Source organism: Aquarana catesbeiana, linkage group LG05 (assembly GCF_042186555.1).
Source record: "Aquarana catesbeiana isolate 2022-GZ linkage group LG05, ASM4218655v1, whole genome shotgun sequence".
NCBI classification, from domain to species: domain Eukaryota; kingdom Metazoa; phylum Chordata; class Amphibia; order Anura; family Ranidae; genus Aquarana; species Aquarana catesbeiana.
The window spans coordinates 526,255,387-526,274,827 of NC_133328.1; the positions used below are offsets into that span (position 1 = coordinate 526,255,387).

The 19,441-nt window shown below is 42.1% G+C and overlaps 1 protein-coding gene across 3 annotated transcripts in view; it reads left to right on the plus strand.

The window, feature by feature from the left end:
- The window catches only part of MTFR1 (mitochondrial fission regulator 1), a 112,500-nt gene that overhangs the window by 38,083 nt on the left and 54,976 nt on the right, over window positions 1-19,441 (plus strand). For 2 of the 3 annotated variants that reach the window (XM_073631710.1, XM_073631711.1), the window contains exons 3-6: window positions 871-969; window positions 13,170-13,288; window positions 13,614-13,855; window positions 16,823-17,090. In XM_073631710.1, coding sequence (XP_073487811.1) covers window positions 871-969; window positions 13,170-13,288; window positions 13,614-13,855; window positions 16,823-17,090 — 728 coding nt within the window. The remainder of the gene's footprint in view (window positions 1-870; window positions 970-13,169; window positions 13,289-13,613; window positions 13,856-16,822; window positions 17,091-19,441) is intronic. The other variant, XM_073631712.1, reaches the window with a different exon arrangement.

The following is a 19,441-nucleotide window of genomic DNA, read 5'->3' on the forward strand; positions in this document are numbered from 1 at the left end:
TGTTTACAGAGCTGAAAATATTACATATAAGTGAATCAAATTAGTGACCCCTTCCTTTCATATGGCTCTGCCTAAGTTCTTAGGTTATTACAGTGTAAAATAACTAGAGGTGCACCGACATTTCGGCCGCCAAAACATATCGGCTAAAGGAAGAAAAGGTGCCGATAATGGCACCGAAAAGGGGGCGCTCCGCCCCGGTTGCCGCACATTGGGGTGGTGTCATGTTGGAGACTGAGTCCTCCCCTCCCTCCTCCTCGTCACGCAGAGCCGCGATCTACCTGTGTGTCATGGAGCTGAATTGTTTGGCACAGGCTGTAACGATGTCCCGCCTCCTATGATAGACGGCACACTGATCCAATGCTGGGAGATTGAATCAGTGTGCCGTGTTTTCACAGAAGGCGGGACATTATTACTGCGGCGGGCCTGGCCTGAGAAATTGAAATCCAGCTCTGTGACACAGCAGGAGATTGACGTTCTGGTCTGGGCACTGGTAGGCTGCATCTGATGGGCCCTTGTGAGGCTGCAACGATCTCTTGTATCATGTCTGCAGTCTCTGACCATCTCCTGTATCATGTCTGCTAGAGGTGCACCAAATGGAAATTTTGCTAATACTATTAGCAGTGTGTTTAAGTTTAAGATTGCAGACGTGATACAAGACATTGTTAGAGACTGCAGACTGCATTTTTCTTGAGCTCTTCTTGCACTAAAGGTGCCAACAATAAATTCATATTCATTTAAATTGATAATTAAAGTCGAATATACTACAATTGTAGATAAAAATATATAAATGTCGTTTTCCTGCATTTTTGGTTTTGGCACCAAAATTTCCATTCGGTGCCCTTCTAAAAATAACCTATTTTCTTTTTTCAGGTCCTGTGGTCAAGTAAACCATATGGCTCATCTCGAAGTATTGTCCGAAAAATTGGGTCAAATCTGCCTATGATACAATCGCCAAGAGTTCACTTCCAGGTAATTTGTGCATATAGTAACAGTTGGTCCTGAGATAAGGAAAGCTGCATGTGTGTGTACGTATACTAAAACATACAAAAACATATTTTGGGGGGAACACCCTAAAATGCATTTAAATTCAAGCTGGTGCTGCTATAAGACTAACAAACAGTACAAAACGGATTACAGCGCACACATTCAAGAATGACCTTTATCCTGCAAGGCTAGTTAAAAACACTTGAACATATTCAAAAAAATACGGGGGTTTGGTCACACTATATGGTCATATAGTGCTAAGCCCACTTACTGCGACAAAGTACCCCAATTAGTGGGTCCTACGCTAGTAGTAGAATGAAAGATCCTGCATCTCAACCATGGGAGCCAAACTCCTCTATGTGGGAGAACTGAAGGGCTTCCTCCTATGCACTGGTGGCCACTAATATGAGGTAATGAGAGGAAGGGGTGCTCCAGCCCAAAAAAAAGTAACAGCTGGTCCTGAGAGAAGGAAAGCTGCGTGTGTGTATGTATGCATACTGTGTGTTTACAGTTGTGCTCAAGTTTGCATACCCTGGCAGAAATAGTGAAGGTTTGGCATTGATGATGAAAATGACTGATCATGCCAAAAAAATGTCCTTTTTTTTAAGGATAGTGATCATATGAAGCCATTTATTATGACAGTTGTTTGGCTCTTTTTCAAGCCATAATGATAAATCACCTACATGGCCCTAAACAAGTTTTCATGCCTTGGTACAGGCACAGAAGGTGACGCGCACAGGTTAAAATGGCAATTTCAAGGTTAATTTCCCACACCTCTGGCTTTTTAAGTTGCAGTTGGTGTCAGTGTGTAAATAGTCAATGAGTTTGTTACCTCTTACATGGATGCACCGAGCCATGGGAAAGCAGAACTATCAAAAGAACTGCGTAACAAGGTAATGAAACTTTATAAAAATGGAAAACGATATAAAAAGATATCCAAAGCCTTAAACATGCCAGTCAGTACTGTTCAATCACTTATTAAAAAATAAAAAATCTCTTGATACCAAGCCAAGGTCAGGTAGATCAAGAAACATTGCAGCCACAACTGCCAGAAGAATTGTTCAGGATACAAAGAAAAACCCAGAGGTAATCTCTGGAAAAAATCCATGCTGCTCTGGATAAAGACGGTGTGGTTATTTCAAGGAGCAGGATACGATGTTACTTGAACAAAAATGAGCTGCTTGATTTAATAAGGGATCGACCAATTATCGGTAAGGCCGATTATTGAAGGTTGAGGCCGCAAACTAGACCGCTATTGCTTCAGAGGGTTTTACCAGGGTGATGCCTGCAGCTGCAGACATCACCTCGGTACCGTTCTTTAGAGCGGACGGTCGGCCTAATAACAACCGCTCGGCTGTTAAACAGGCATGGGGAGTCTTGTGAAAAATTGGCAAGATAAATGCAGCACATTATCAGAAAATGGTGGCAGAAAATTTGCATTCTTCTGCACGAAAACTGCATATGGGACGCTCTTGGACTTTCCAGCACAACAATGACCTTGCTAAGCTCAAGGTCAAGTTTACCCTCCAGTGGTTACAGCAGAAAAAGGTGAGAGTTCTGGAGTGGCTATCCGTCTCCTGACCATTTTATATCAAGTCACTCTCAGGAGATCTCAAGTGTGCGGTTCATGCAAGATGACTAAAGACTTTGCATGACCTGGAGGCATTTTGCCAAGATGATTGGGCAGCTATACCACCTGCAAGAATTCGGGGCCTCATAGACAACTATTACAAAAGACTGCACATTGTCATTGATGAATTGATGATACTAAAGGGGGCAATACACAGTATTAAGAACTAAGGAGATGCAGACTTTTGAATTGGGGCTGTTTCGTTTGTTTACTTGTTTCCATGTTTTGTTTTATGGTTGTGCCATTCTGTTGTGCCGGTATGATCTACAGTTGAATACGACTCCCATAAGAAATAAAAGAAATGTGTTTTGCCTGCTCACGCATGTTTTCTTTAAAAATGGTACATACAGTATATTACCAATTCTCCAAGGGTATGCACACTTTTGAGCACAACTGTGTATAAATAATCCTTTTTTTTATTTATTGTTTTTTAATAGGCATTGTTTGTTTTTATTTTGAATCTGCTTTTCTTAAAGCAGAGTTTCACCCAAAAATGGAACTTCTGCTTTAAGCACTCGTGACCCCCTGACATGTCACATTTGACATGTCATTTTATTTGGGGGGGAGCCAGTACCTGGTTTTGAGAGGTACCCAGCTCCCACTTCCTCTCATGGTGCTGCACGGAAGTTCACCCCCCCCACCCTTCCAATCTTCTGATACCTGTGACGTGTCCTAGAAGATTGCCTGGCCATTCAAGACAGTGCATGCACAGTGTATTCCCAGCTGTGAAGTGGCAAGCTGTCACAGCCGGGTGCCCACACTTAAGGAATCGCGAAGAGGAGGTGGAGAGGAGGGAGGCTTCTGGCGGCCCCATCGCTGGACCGTGGGACAGGTGAGTGTCTGTTTATTCAAAGTCAGTAGCTACGCTTTTTGTAGCTGTTGACTTTTAAATGGGTAAATTCTGCTTTAAAGAGGAACTGCAGTCTGCTCACATAATTTCTAATAAAAACATCTTTGCCATTCTGAAGCTTCCCTCCAACCACTTTGCATAGTTTATATATACTGTGATTCTGTACTTGCCAAATATGCTTCAGAAATCTCCCTCCACCAAGTCTGGCTGCAACCATTTTAACTGTGGGCAGCTGAAGCTGCTGCCTGTCCAGTTCCTGGTTTTACACAGAGGCAAACCTCCAGCTCTGCAGCTCTTATTGGCCCTCTTATGACTCTCCCCCCTCCTGGCAAACTCACAAGAGTGGGAGAGCTTTGTGCATGATGTCATAAGCCTAGGCTTTTTACCAGACAAACAGGAATTGGGCTGTGTTTGGTATTTACTGGCAGAAAAAAAATGTTTTACTATCCAACATTAAAACAACAAGGGCAGAAGATTTAATAGATGGAAAGTTTAAAAAAATGACTGAAGGTCCACTTTAAGTTTTAATCAATCTTAAACAATATTGAGTGAGTACAGAGTATCAATCCAATTCCAATGGATGAGCAAGTAAACATTAAGATTGTAATAGGAATAAGAAAACAAGTATTACATAATTATGAAAAAATATAGGTCACTTAGGCACTGTAAAATGAGCATAATAAATGTTGTCTAATTAACCAGTAGCCCACTAGAAACAAAGTCGTAGAAAAACAAAGGTCGAATGAAAATATGGTGGCGCTACTGTTAAGATAACCATAACCTTACATACTTAGATGTGAGTGAGGGTGTGGGAAAGAAAAAAAAAAAGAGGGGGGGGGGGGTATAGCAATCTACAAACGAGAAGGCCCAGGAGAAGCATCATGAACTACATCTGTTACAAAAACATCAAAATCCGAAGAAAACTGGAAGTGCAACCATACGGTCCACCAAATGGTATAGGATTCATCAGAATCCCATGCTATCTAACGTTATATACTGTATGTTAGATCCTGTCCACTTCACTAGCCCACTCAGCTAAAGAGGGGACCAGCAGGATCTAGCAATAACAGAGCGGGCAGCAGTCAAATTACAAATTGAGCCTGGCAACATAGGCATAGAGATCGAGAATTTTGTCCCAAAAGGGGTTAATTTGTGTGCATGTGCCCCAAATGTCATGGTGGCAGGGGCCTGCAAGGATCTCCAGCACGTGTCTGGTATGTTTGGATCAGATTTTATGTAGCATAGGGCAGCGATACCACCTAGACACAATTCGGTAGTTTTGTTCTTGGGCATGAGATGGACAGTTTAAAGGAAAGCGCCAGTGTTTTGCCCCATTCCATATCATCAGGGGATACATTCATTTCCCGTTCCCACTTTGAAAGAAATGGTGGTGGATCTGAATGAGAGATCTTAATCAGAATCCAATATATCTGAGATAGCAAGTGCTTCGGTCTGTCAGACTGGGACAGCAACGACTCAAAGGCTGTTTGCGGCCTGTTCATTTCGTCAGTGTTCGGTATTTTGTCCAGAAAGTGTGTCAATTGAGTGTGTTCAAGCCAGGTCTTTTTTTTTTTTCAGCTGGAATGGGGGGGAACGCAGTTCCGACACCTCCAGCACTGAATGTATGTAATGGCAAGGGGTGTTGGGCATGTGCTGGAGGTTCTATTGATGCTGGCCGCTGGAGAATCAATTGTTGCTGGAGGGGATCTATTTTTGCGAGGGAGTCTATTTTTGCTGGGGGGGGGGTGTCAGTCATTACTGGGAGGGATCTACTGTTGAGAGAGGGATCTATTGATGCTGGCTGTTGAGTCTAATGTTGCTGGGGTGGATCTATTGTTGCTGAGGGGTCCATTGTTGCTAGCTACAGGGAATCTATTTTACTGTCTTTCCTGTTAGTAACATAATCCATACAAATTATTTAGCACCACAAAATGATACTTGGTTCTGTATTCTCTAAAAGAGGCGGTACTGGGGGGTGGGGAGGGGGTAGAATCACGGAACGGTGCTTAGAGGTGAGTAGGGGTCAGAGACAAGGGGTGTTTCCTGATTAGAATTGGCAGAGCACGCCCGCATATGTGACATTGCATGGGCAAACTGATTTTCCAACTTCCGGAACCTGACTCCACCCATCTCCTTTTTTTTAAGGTAATTTTATTGTTTGTAAAAAAGTACAAACTAGAGCAAACAGTGCTCACATATAAACGGTATACAATAACCATGTCCATTCAGTATACTGTCAGCTTACATGGAAGAACCATTTTACAGGATGAAGACATATCGGAGCATTACTCAGAATTCAAGAGTACCATATGAACAGAATATGCATTTGCAGCAACCAGTATAAAACAAGTGTATCCTGGTCCTCATATATATAGCTTAACCATTGGGGGATATAGTCTGTTCCAATTCTACCTATAGGAACCAATTTTAAAGTGTAAGTTAATCTTCACAGAAAATCTGTAAGGTGAACTTACACTGGACCCCCTTTCTCATCAACCACCTTTTTTCATCAGCCCCGCAGTAAGACATCAGATTGCCGCTTTACCGGTCTGGAGATTTGAAATCCCCTCGGCTTTCTCTCTTCTTCTGATTGGTCAGCACCAACCAATTAGAATGCCTCCTATCCGTACATGCAGTGAGTTACGTTTATGAGATTAAGCCACGGGGATTTCAATCCCCCGACTGGTAAAGCCGCCATCCTATTTCTAACAGCAGGTGATCGCGGGACTCCAGGTCAGCGGGACAGGGGGGGAGGAGGATGGGGGTCCAGTGTAAGGTCGCCTTACAGATTTTCTGTAAAAGTGCACTTGCCCTTTATTGGAATTTCTTAGGGCAACCCCTGGCCTCATATGTCAGCAGGCCAGCCACTCAGCACAGGATCCAAAAACAAGTGGAGATTACTGCATTAGCGGTGTCTATTTCAGTTATTGCCAGCTTCCAGGTGTGTGGCCACCACTGGGTGTGGTATACATTATGTATGGTTACATTGGTCTAAGCCGGACCAATGTAATTATGTATGAAATATCCATACCTGGAATTACACTTTAAAGCCTCATGCTCACGGGCGTTTTCATAAACGAGCTGCAAAGCTAGTACCGATGCCAGGGAAAAAGCGGCGTCAACGCGTTTTTTTTCGCATTTTGCATTGGCGTCAATGCGCGTTTAGCCACGCTAGCTTTCAGCCACGTTTCTCTATCTTTATTCAAAATCAGGGAATTCCAATGGGAGCCCATTGATTTGAATAGAAGTCGCACCAGAAGTCGGATCGAGATAATCCAACTTGCGGTGCGACTTGTGCGCTGAGAATCTTGAAGGGGAACCCCAGACAAAATTATTGCATGTGGTTCCCACCAAGATCCATACTAGACCCTTATCCGAGCACGCAGTCCGGCAGGTCAGGAAAGGGGGGGACGAGCGAGCTCCTACGCCCCCACCCCAAAGCACCTTGTCCCCATGTTGATGAGGACAAGGGCCTCTTCCCAACAACCCTTGCCCGGTGGTTGTCTGGGTCTGCGGGCGGGGACTTATCGTGATCTCAAAGCCCCCTTTTACAAGGGGCTTCCAGATCACGGCCACCCACCCTAGGTGAATGAGTAGGGGGTACATCGTACCCGCTACCCATTCGCCTAAATAAAAAAGTGTCATAAACACTACACAGGTTTTGAAAGTTTTTTTATTAAGGCAGCTTCGGCTCTTCTGGCGACATCTCCCCTCTCCGGTTCTTCTCCCCTCTCCGGTATCTTTTGCTGGGTCTTCTCCCTCTGTTCTGCCGATGTTGACTCGACGCGATCTCCAGGTGTAATGCTGGGTTCGCCATGTGTGCAATGACTTATATTGGCATGGGGCGGGGGCACCCGATGATGCAAGTAAGAGACCACGCCCCTTGTGATGTGATCACTATCGGGTGATGACATCACAAGGGGTGTGGCCTCTAACTTGTGTCGTTGGGTGGCCCCGCCCCATGCCAATATAAGTCATTGCACACATGGCGGACCCAGCATTACACCAGGATGTCGCATTGCGTCAACATCGGAAGAAGGACAGAGGGAGAAGACCCAGCAAAAGAGCAGAAGATGGCGGAGAGAGAGGACAGCGCAGAGAGAAGGACCGAAGAGGGGAGAAGACGTCGCCAGAAGAGCCGGAGCTGCCTTAATAAAATACTTTAAAAACCTGTGTAGTGTTTATTTTTGACACTTTTTTTTTTTTATTTTATTTAGGTGAATGGGTACGATAAGTCCCCGCCCGCAGACCCCGACAACCACCGGGCAAGGGTTGTCGGGAAGAGGCCCTTGTCCTCATCAACATGGGGACAAGGTGCTTTGGGGTGGGGGGCGCAGGGTCCCCCTCTGCCCCAAAGCACCAACCCCCCCCCCCCCCAATGTTGAGGTCATGTGGCCTGGTATGGTCCGGGGGGGGGGGGCTCGCTCATCCAGGCCCCCCCCCCTTCCTGACCTGCCAGGGTGCGGTCTCGGATAAGGGTTTGGTATAGATCTTGGGGGGGGGACCTCATGCAAAATTTTGTCGGGGTTCCCCTTCAAGATTCTCAGCACACAAGTCGCATCATCTTGATCCGACTTCTGGTGCAACTTCTATTCAAATCAATGGGCTCCCATAGGGAACCATTGAATTTGAATAGAGACAGAGAAACGTTGAACGAGGCATAACGCTGTGTAAATCGCATTTAACACCTTTTACCTGCGTCTGGCGTTTTTACAGCTCTAGCGCTGGAGCCTCAGAACACACTGGTCCTGAGTTTTTGTTTTTGGAGCTTAAAAACGCCTATGCCGCTTGCAGCTCAAAAAATGCCATGGTGGGCATGAGGCCATAGACTAACATGGGGAGGCGTTTTTAAGCTGCAAAAAAACGTTTAAAAAAGTGGCTGTAAAAAACGTCTGTGGGCACGAGGCCTAAGAAAACGGGATTTTCTTTTAGCATACATGCACTTTATTGCTTGCAGGCACAAGGGAACTCTACTGTAAAACTTCTGGCATTCTCTCTAGGTGCTGTGTATATGGACATAAAAGTCCATGGTTGTATGTGCTTGTACTTATATAAACACTGATGCTCTTTTGCATCTGCGTTTACCTGCACATGCAGGTGATGCATTTTCCTGAATGCAGAATTTTCCTTTTATTTGCTCCCAATTTTAACAAATGTTCTAAATTCTGACTAAATATTCAGATTTTAGTCTGCCAAGTGCTACAGACACTACAAGAAAGCTGTGTGTGTGTGTCTGAATGGATTGGGGGCCTGCCTCCCTTGCTAGTACTTGGATAGGTTTCAGTGAATGGGGTGTTTTACAAACTAGGTGTTATTTTTAGTAACTTCATAAACTGAATTGTTTTATATTATTTATGCAGCCCATTAGTGTGTGATGGGGCATTTTAAAACCAAAATGAATTTGATGGTAGAAATAATGTTAATGTTTAGTGTGTCTTCATAAAAGCCTGCGTGTAGGAGACAAAAGAATTTCTGGACAGTGTGTTCCTGGTGGTCAGTTCTGTAGAGTGTGTAGTGAGATTGATACTCAGGGGCCTCACAATGATATCTGTGTTCTCATTATGTTATTTCTGTTGCTTATAGAACAACGAGGGTATTGAACACAATCTGTTGGCCATGAAATGTTTTGTACATATAGTTTGTGTGTGCAGGTGTTTGTTTAGTTTGATATTTTTCTCCTTACAGCCCAACTCCAGGGAATTCACAACCCCCCCTTCCCACCCCCTCTAACCGATGGTATAAAAAAAAAAAAAAATATCCAAATGCCCATTTTACTTACCTGAAGCCACTGTATTGTGGGAATCCTTTTCTTGTCTGCTTCCTGGAGTCCTCCTTTGGGTGTGCACATCACTGTCTGGACGATGTGGACACCATCTATTGGTGGAGGGGACGCTTCTAGCAGTCAGGTTCTCTTTCGTACAACAGAAAAACAGGAGCATGGAATCCAAGTTAGCATAAAAGCAACTGATTTATTAGCAAAAATTTATAGCACACTTAGTTAAAATCTGGTAGAGCAGCGTGGGAAGCAAAATGCACGAGGACAGGCACATAACCAGACTAAGCTGAAGTCGCAGTAACTCCCAATCTAATATGTGGCATACAAGGATCTTACTCTGCCAGCTGTCAAAAGAAGCAGCAATGGACAGCCGCTAGCTGTCACCTCGTGGAAACCTCTATGTGAAAGACATGGGGGGTGGTAAAGTTTCAAAGGACAGCGCCTTCTTTCTCAAACCTCCAAGGGGAAAGAAGGACCCCTCATTCGAAATCCTCTTAAAGTGGATATATCATATTTATATTTTTATTCCCCCCCCTATTAAAAAGGTTATCTAAAGTTGGGGTTGAGCATTTAATATGCATACATTCATCAGTAGCTCAGAAAATATTTTTTTCTATGGGTTCTTTTGTCTTATTTTTTTATATTGGTAATGGTTATGAGATTTTGTGAAGTAGTTGACGTGGTTTGTACAAACTTAATGTTTTGTGATCTTTCCTCCTCCGCTGCATCCTTTCTGTGAAGGAACACATTTGTGAACTGCTAGGTCAGTGCTCACTGCAAAGTACTGCATGCCTTACTGCTGTGTTTTGTGCACGTCTTTCAGAACTGTAAATGTATCCAAAATCATCCTAACTGCCGGTTCACACAGGGGCAACACGACTTGCAGGTCAACTCACCGAGGCGACCTGCACACGACTTCAGCGCCGACTTGCAAAGTGACTTCTGTATAGGGCAGCACAGTGGTGTAGTGGTTAGCACTCTCGCCTAGCAGTAATAAGGGTCGCTGGTTCGAATCCCAACCACGACACTACCTGCCTGGAGTTTGCATGTTCTCCCTGTGCCTGCGTGGGTTTCCTCCGGGTACTCAGGTTTCCTCCCACACTCAAAAGACATGCTGGCAGGTTAATTGGCTTCTGTTCAAAATTGGCCCTAGTATATGAATGTGAGTTGGGGACCTTGGATTGTGGGCTCCTTGAGGGTGGGGACCGATGTGGGTGTACGATGTATGTGCAGAGTGCTGCGTGAATTGGCGGCGCTATATGGGTACCTTAAATAAAAATAGGGATGATTGTAGGCACTCACTCAAGTTGAACTGGATGGACTGGTGTCTTTATTCAACCTTACTAACTATGTAACTATGTATAGAAGTCAATGCAAGTCGCCTGAAGTCGCCCCAAAAATAGTACAGGAACCTTTTTCTAAGTCGGAGCGACTTGCGTCGCTCCTATTAGAACGGTTCCATAGTACAGAACGGGACGCGACTTGTCAGGCGGCTAAGTTGCCTGACAAGTCGCCCCTGTGTGAACCGGGGCTTAGGGAATGTCTCCTCATTAAACTATGATTCTTCCATAGTGGACAATTTACTGGAGTGGAAAGTTATATATTCCTAGTTATATTTAGTAGACCATCTCACTACCTGCATGCCACTTTTTGTTTACTCTAATAATTGAATGATATTTACAGAAGAGGGAACTTCTTTGGAACTAAAATGCTGTAAAGAATGCTGGTAGGAATGGTAGAGGTTAACCAATTTTATTGAAGTGTGTTGAGGGTATTTTGTAAGTGTGCAATTGAGCCCATTTTTAAAGGGTAAACCCCACTTTGTTTAAAGGATACGTTCACCTTTCATAACTTGTAACATGTTACTAAATCAGCAGCCCCCATTGTGACAGTGGGTGGGGATCTTCTCTCCACACCCGCTGTGACAATTTAAAAAGAGCGCGGCTGTGCTGGGTTCTGCCCTTTGGCCACGTCATTCATTCAAAGTTCTATCAATGAGAGAACTACAACTACCATCAACCATTGACGCTAATGGCTTGCAGTTCTCAGTAAACTACAACAGTGTTGGTGAGAGCTCTAGTAGTTTACATAATGCACATAATTTTTACCAAAAGATGTACATTTTGATGCTTGGAATAGGCTTCCAGCAGAGTTAGTGAGTCAGTGGTTTCAAACATGCTTGGGACAAACCTAGATCTATACTCAAAAAAATGTAAAAAAAAAGAAAAAAAAGGCTGACTCTGACCACTTAGTCTTCTTTTTTTTTTTTTTTTTTTTTATGGTGAACTTATCCTTTAAGCATCACTTCTTTTTTCTTCTGTTCTCAGATGTTAGGCAACCACTGAGCTTGTTACACAAGTTCTTTCATAGGCTAACCTGCAGACATTATTCTGGTGACAGGCGAATAGTGTGGCGAATACACAAGATTAGAGAAGGCCTTAAAGTGTTTGTTACCCTAAACAAAAAAAAAACACATATCCTGTTCCCTTAAAGCATGAACAGCACAGTGCTTATGTTGTGTAACTTGGCCTCATCTATCACCTAAAAAAAGAAAAACTGGCGGATCCTGCCTGACTATACCCTCCCCCCACTGTAAACTGACCACTGTTTATCATAGCTGCTGAGCCCTGACACCGTGTTCAGTTTATGCGTTTCCGTCATCCGCAGGCCCTCTCTGTCCTCCACCCCCCCCCCCAATCCCTCCCTCCCTCCCTCCCTGCCTGTCTGCTCTGTGTCAGTGCCCGCCCCCTTCCCTCCTGCTGTTATAACTACAATAAAAACATCCGATCCCCTCTGTAACATAACGTTATGTGCCCCTGTGTTATATAAAAAAGCTGTCGATCTGTACCTATATCAGAGCGTCTCCTGGCACTCACGTGGCTCTTTTGGCTCTCTCTCCTTTCCTGGCTGACGTCAGCAGGAGTGCTTGGCCCCGCCCGCTATAGCGGTCAGATGGGCAAAGGAGAGAGCCCAGGAGTCATGTGAGTGCCAGGAAACGCTCTGATGTAGGTACAGATGGTCAGCTTTTTTATTATAACCCAGACACAGGGACACATAACGTTATGTTACAGAGGGGATGGGATGTTTTTATTGTACTGGGTTAACAACCACTTTAAACCTAACTCCAGGAAACCTAAAAAATAAACCCTCTCATGCAATGGGGCTGCATTCACAGGGCAAGGGATATTAGTTTGTTCATGTCCAGGGGACAGTAAAGCTTTATTAATTACCTGATTCAACCCCCACCCGTTACCTTCCTTTGTGCAGCAGTTTGACTGTGCCTCATGATCATTGCAGGGTTATAATCCCTGCATCAGTCTTTGTCGGAGAACTACACTGACAGAATACTGGAAAAAGGTGCTTTACCAAATTCTCTAGACCTAAATGGAGCAGTTAACCCTCCCAGAGGATTTTTAGGTTTTATGCAGTTAAGCTTTAAACGGGAATAGATTTAAAATGTACTTCAACCTTTTATTGTTAGAAGAACCTAGTGCAGTGTGTCTGTCTCCTTAACGGCACAGTGTTTATTATTAGATAACAGCTGCTCTCTTAAGGGCTTGTTCACACCAGCGAGTCACACTGATAGCAGGCAGCTTGTGTGTGCCAGGAGACGCTATTTTTTTTTTTTTTTTTACGGAACTTTATTGAAGTATCTCACAAGTGGCATTTCAATAGAGCTTTGTTCACTTTAGTGATGCTGCGATCTAGTGGTTCATGTTGCAACCTGCTTTGCTGAAAAAAAAAAAAAAAAAATACTGCTTGCAAAGAACCTGTGAATGAATGCCACTGCAAACTAGGCATTTTGCCTTGTCTGTGTGTTGGCTACCCTGGAATTAGCTGCCAACGTATCCTCAATGCATCTGGTGTGAACAAGCCCTAAAAGTATGTAGTAAAATGTAAAAATAAAACATTTTGCTTGTTAATTGCAGTTCATTCCATATCCTGTTGCATTAAGTTCTGCCAATCAAAATGGTGCTGTGGTACCCTCTTTTGCTGATGTGGGATGGGTCGCTGATGAGGAGGAGGGAGAAGCATTTACTAGGCTAAGGTAAGTTTGATTTAATGTACTGCTATTCAGATCCATGAAGCTAATTGACCTCATATCCTGGAGTCTGGACAGCAGGATGGGGCATGTGGCTAGTGACTGCAACCTGTGACCACAATACCAGCTGCTGGTAGTCAATCAAATTGTAAAACATCAAATATCCCTTTCGCTTTTTCTCATATTGATGTTTTTTTTCAGTAGGAGATCTTGTCTGACTAGCTTGAGTTTGATGAAATATTTGATTCATTTAATTACATTCATTTTTATTGTAATTTCTTTCAATAATATATTTCTGCCTTTTGATACAACTATTGTGATATGTTTCTAGGGCACAGAATCATGCGCACAACAGTCTGTCGTTAGAAGATGAGTTAAGCCATTATGACAAGCCACTTAGAAGACCGGTATCCATGCCTGCTCTTTTGAAGGAGGCGCCAGAGATCAGATTGCAGCCAGCGGCCAATGAAGAAGCTTTGCAGAAGATCAATGTATTGGAAAATGAACTGGCTACCTTGAGAGCACAGATTGCCAAGATTGTTACTATCCAAGAGCAGCAAACTGTGACTGCAGGTATTTCTATATAGGGTTTCCTGATCAGTAATGGTGGAATGTTCTTAGGAATTCCTCACTCCTCCTCTTTTGGAATTTTAATAGTTTGTTGTAATAGTTTTTGTTTCAGCATATAAACCAGGTGTCTGTCAATATAGAAAAGAAGAAAAAAAATCAGTTTATGGCACACTATGTAATTGTATTACCATATCTTCTTGGGATCCAAATATATAGTTTTCTTGGTTCTGAGTGATGAAGAAAACGTCAGTTCAGGGTAGCTGTAAACGGTCTTGAAAGTTTATTTAGAAGAGTTACAAAGTGAAGGTAGGAAGTGCATGTAGAGGTCCCAACATAATATTGTGCCAAACTTAGCACCTTAACACAGATTGCTCCAATCTTGAACAATTGCCATGTAGGACCTCCCAAAATATGTAACTTTACATTATATTAAAATAAATAAATAAAAATGTAAATTTACATACAAAAGCACATTATCTGGATCACCTGGACCCCCCCCCCCCCCATACCAAAATATTAACAGAGATTGAGAGAAACATTCCTTTCCAATGTTTTGTAGATCATTATAGTTATGTTTTGCCACCTATTCAGACAAATCATTTATACTTAGGTGACCATTACTTCTTTTGGGCAGAAATTTACCCCAAAGCACAACAAACCAGACATTAGAAACAAAACAACGAGAAAAAAAATAGAGGGGAAAAATTAACAACCAAGTCTATCCATTTCTCCTACAGTCCATCTGGGGAACAGTCTCCCCAAACCAAAACTGTGTCGGAAAATAAACTGATTGTAAGAAAAAACTCTTTATAAAAAAGATCCCAGAGCCCCAAAAAATCAGTCCAGGGAGATCATATGGCTATTTACTTCATATAGCATTCATGTATATTTGCCTTCCCTCCATTCTCCTTACTTGATTCAGCTCAATTATCCACTCTTTAATTGTAGGAGCCACATCGGTTTTCCAGTGTTTAGGTATGATTTATTCTCGCTGCGGAGAGGAGAAAGTGAAGCAGACCCTTTTTGGTCTCTCCCTTAAATCACGGCTATACTGTATAGACAATAAGGCCATTTCTGGAGATTTCTGATATTGCATGCCAGTGACCTAAGAACAAATTTAGAAAACAGTCTCCCAAAATGTTATAATCCGAGGACATGTCCACCATATGTGGATCATTGTGCCTTTATCCCCCCCACAGCGCCAGCGCTTTTCAGGAAATTTAGGTGAGATTCTATGAAGCTTCACAGGGTATCTGCCATAGATACCTTGATAAGCTTGACCGTAGCAAACGCAAGAATGCCCTCGGGAGTGTTTATAGGTAGTGTTTGCTATAGATATAAAAAACGAGGTAAAATATCCATTTTATATATCGACATTCTCCCTACCCAGGAGTGTTTCCCCCCTAGTCCTGAGTTGAAGTTGATTAATCACGAAGTTCCGCATAGGCAGATAGTTCAGTTCATATATCTTTTCTTCTGTAGACGCAATACTAACGCCAAGGTATTTAAGAGAATGAAGTTCCCACTGAAATGGGAAATTAGTTTCCAATATTTCTTTCTCGGTTAATGGTATTGTAATATTGAGGCACCTAGATTTTGTTTGATTTTTTTACTTTAAAGTTGCTGTAAAGTCCAAATTGCTCTAGTTCATGCAAAATGCTTGGAAAAGCTATAACTTTACATTTTGGTACATTCACTTAAGAGTTTGCACGAGTAAGATCTATAACAATTACATTAATTTGTTCTTTTACCATACATTCATTTGTTATTTCGGAACACCGTCCAGGTTACAGTGTCTTGTTTTGCAATTTATAGCGACCGTTGATCTGTGTGTCCAATACAGCTCTTGTTTTGCAATTTATAGCGACAATTGATCTGTATTGGACACACATTGCAAAACAAGACAATTCAGAAGAGAACTGGTTTTAAAAATATTTTTCTGAACTCTGAAGAGTCATTCTAGCTATCAAACCTGTTATTTGAAGAACCTGACATTAGCATATAAGCACCTGATATTGCTGTTTAATTATTTGTAAAGCATATCATTATATATTATACAGTACATTGCACAGGCTGGATATTTATAGACGCTGGGTTATAGGCTGGTATCGTAGCCGTATCTGAACCCCACACCATGAGGACAGTATATAATGTTGCTTTGAGCACTGGATCCTGCATGGATGCTCACTTCTGCATTTGGTGCAGAGCTTGTAGTTGGCTACTAGGTGCTATTCAGGCCCAGGGCCTTGATCCATTCCTATGGAACCCAGTCCCTGAAAACCTCTTCAGAGGTATGCCCACGGTTATGAGTGAAGCCTGAACCCTATAGAAGATACCAGCGACATGTAAGAGATGGTCACCCTGTTTATTGAACAGTTACTGTAGCCCCACTATCCTGCATAGTATGCATATGAATCTACTTAATGGGGGTACAGACGGCAATAAAAACCTGACAGGTGTTCTAAAATATTTTCCCTGTAGTTATACTTTAAGATCAAGGGTATACAGTATTTTCAAACACACGGATAAATTCATGTCTTGTAAAACTAAGACAGAAAATTGCCACCTTTTTAATCTTTGTGACACCTTTTGCCAAAAATTAGTGTACATAGAACAGTTACATACATGACAAATATCTTGATTTCTGTTGCAGTGTAAGTAATTTTACATATGAAGTTTTATGTAAATTCCATATTTTGGCGTACAGGACACACATCTCTCCCCTCTGTCCATGCTTCTGCTTTTTGTTTTCCCACAAAGTGGGAAAGGTTATATAAGGGTGGAGTGGGGGGTACCTAAAGGTAGCAGCATAAAACACTGGGTCTATCAATACATATCTTCCTGTGCTGTACTACAAGATATAGAGTTTACAGGTAAGTCAAAACTCACGTTTACATTGTGAGTGTCATATAAATTAAACCCCCCCCCCTTTATTTTTTTATTTTTATTTTTTTTTACACAAATTCATAGGTTCTGTTCCTCCGCCTTTTTCACCTTGTGCAGCACCTCTGCCCCCCCCTCCTCCTCCTCCTCCGCCTCCTCCTCCTCCGCCTCTACCACCTCCACCTCCTGGTCTTCACAGAAGTATCTCTGCAATTGACCTCATTAAGGAGAGAAAGAATAAGAAGAGCAATGTAGAAACAACAGTGGTAGATGGCGCACCAAAGAAGCCAGAAATGCCAAGCATGTTGGATGTTCTAAAAGACATGAACCAAGTGAAGTTACGCTCTGTGAAAAGGTAACACATGCTTACGACATACTTTAATAGAGGAAGTACAACAGTCTACTTATTCCTGTCTATGCCCCCCTGACCCCTCCTATGTGTACTTTATTTTTAATATTTTTATAGTTGGTGTCTGCAGAGGGATAAGGTAAATATGTAAATGGCCTTTATCTCAGTTTTCCTCTTTCCATCTGCTGATCAGTTATGTAAAATTCTGGAACTTGTGAATAACTCAAAGTAGATTATGTGAACTTGCATATTCATATCAGAAGATGCAGTAAAATCTATTTGTATAGGTCACAGTTTTGGTCTGGAGTCTTTTTATGACTCACTCCTTCCCTTTTTTTTTTTTTTTTTTTTTTTTTTTTTTTTTTTTTTTAAGCAGTTCAGGCTTTTCTTCTCTTGCAGTTGAATCAATGGTACAGTGCTGGATTGTCAGGTATCTTATCCTTTGCATTAGTTCTCTGTTTGACTTGGGTACATTTTCATTATCCAAGGCCTCTTGCTCTCCAAGGCTGAAGTTGTTTTGCTTTGAATAAATATACTTTCTGGAAGTAAACCTGTCTAGAAATAATACCTGGTAAACATTTTTGTGACTTAGAAATCTTCCACTGAAACAAACCATGTATATAGTGTTGGAAACATACAGGTGCATCTCAAAAAGAAATTAGAATATCATCAAAAAGTTAATTTATTTCAGTAAATCAATTCAAAAGTGAAACTCCTATAGTTTTATATAGTTGCGTTACACACAGGGTGATATATTTCATGCATTTCTTTTTTTCAATTTTGATTATGGCTTACTTCTAGGGAAAACCCAAAATTCAGTATCTCAGAAAATTAGAATATTACATAAGACCAATAAAAAAATGATTTGTAATACAGAAATGCTGGCTTACTGAAAAGTTTGTTCATATACAGTATAGTATGCACTCCATACTTGGTCGGGGCTCCTTTTGCATGAATTACTGAATCAATGTTGTGTGGCATGGAGGTGATCACCTGTGGCACTGCTGAGGTGTTATGGAAGCCCAGGTTACATTGATGGCGGCCTTCAGGTCATCTGCATTGTTAGGTCTGGTGTATCTCCTCTTCCTCTTGACAATACCCCACAGATTCTCTATGTAGTTTAGGTCAGGCAAGTTTGCTAGCCAATCAAGCAGTGATACTATGATCATTGAACCAGGTATTGGTATTTTTGGCAGTGTGGGCAGGTGCCAAGTCCTGCTGGAAAAATAAAATCAGCATTTCAATAAAGCCGGTCAGCAGAGGAAGGCATAAAATGCTCTTGAATTTCCTTGTAGAGGGCTGTGCTGACTTTGGACTTGATAAAACAGTGGACCAACACCAGCAGATGACATGGATCCCCAAATCATCACTGACTGTGGAAACTTCACACTGGACCTCATGCAACTTGGATTCTGTATCTCTCCACTCTTCCTCCAGACTCTGGGACCTTGATTTCTAAATGAAATACAACATTTTCCACAGTCCATGATGATTTGGGGAATCCTGTCATCTGCTGGTGTTGGTCCACTGTGTTTTATCAAGTCCAAAGTCAGCGCAGCCCAATACCAAGAAATTCTAGAGCACTTCATGCTTCCCTCTGCTGACCAGCTTTATAGGGATGCCAATTTCATTTTCCAGCAGGACTTGGCACCTGTTCACACTGCCAAAAGTACCAATACCTGGTTCATTGATCATGGTGTCACTGTACTTGATTGGCCAGCAAACTCGCCTGACCAAAACCCCATAGAGAATCTGTGTGGTATTGTCAAAAGGAAGATGAGACGCCAGACCCAACAATGCAGAGGAGCTGAAGGCTGCTATCAAAGCAACCTGGGCTTCCATAACCCCTCAGCAGTGCAACAGGCTGATCACCTGCATGCCATGCTGCATTGATGCAGTAATTCACGCAAAAGGAGCCCTGACCAAATACTGAGTACTATACTGTACATGGACATACTTTTCAGTAAACCAACATTTCTGTATTAATCCTTCCTTTTTTTTTTTTTTTTTTTTTTTTTTTATTTTCACTAGCTGTAAGCCATAATCAAAATTAAAAGAAAGATGCTTGAAATGTATCACTATGTGTGTAACACATCTATATAAAATATGAGTTTCACTTTTTGAATTGAGGTACTGAAATTAACTTTTTGATATATTTATGATTTTTTTGAGATGCACCTGTATTTGATTCAATAAAACAAAATAATTAGAAAAACATTTTATATTTGCTTCCAGAAATGACTGTTTATAGTGGTGTGCTATGTCTGTCTACTTCTTTTAATTTAAAAAAATAATGCATAGTTTGCTTGCTAGAGTGTATAACAGTGTGCAGAGTGTTCATTCAGAATTTTGGAGTG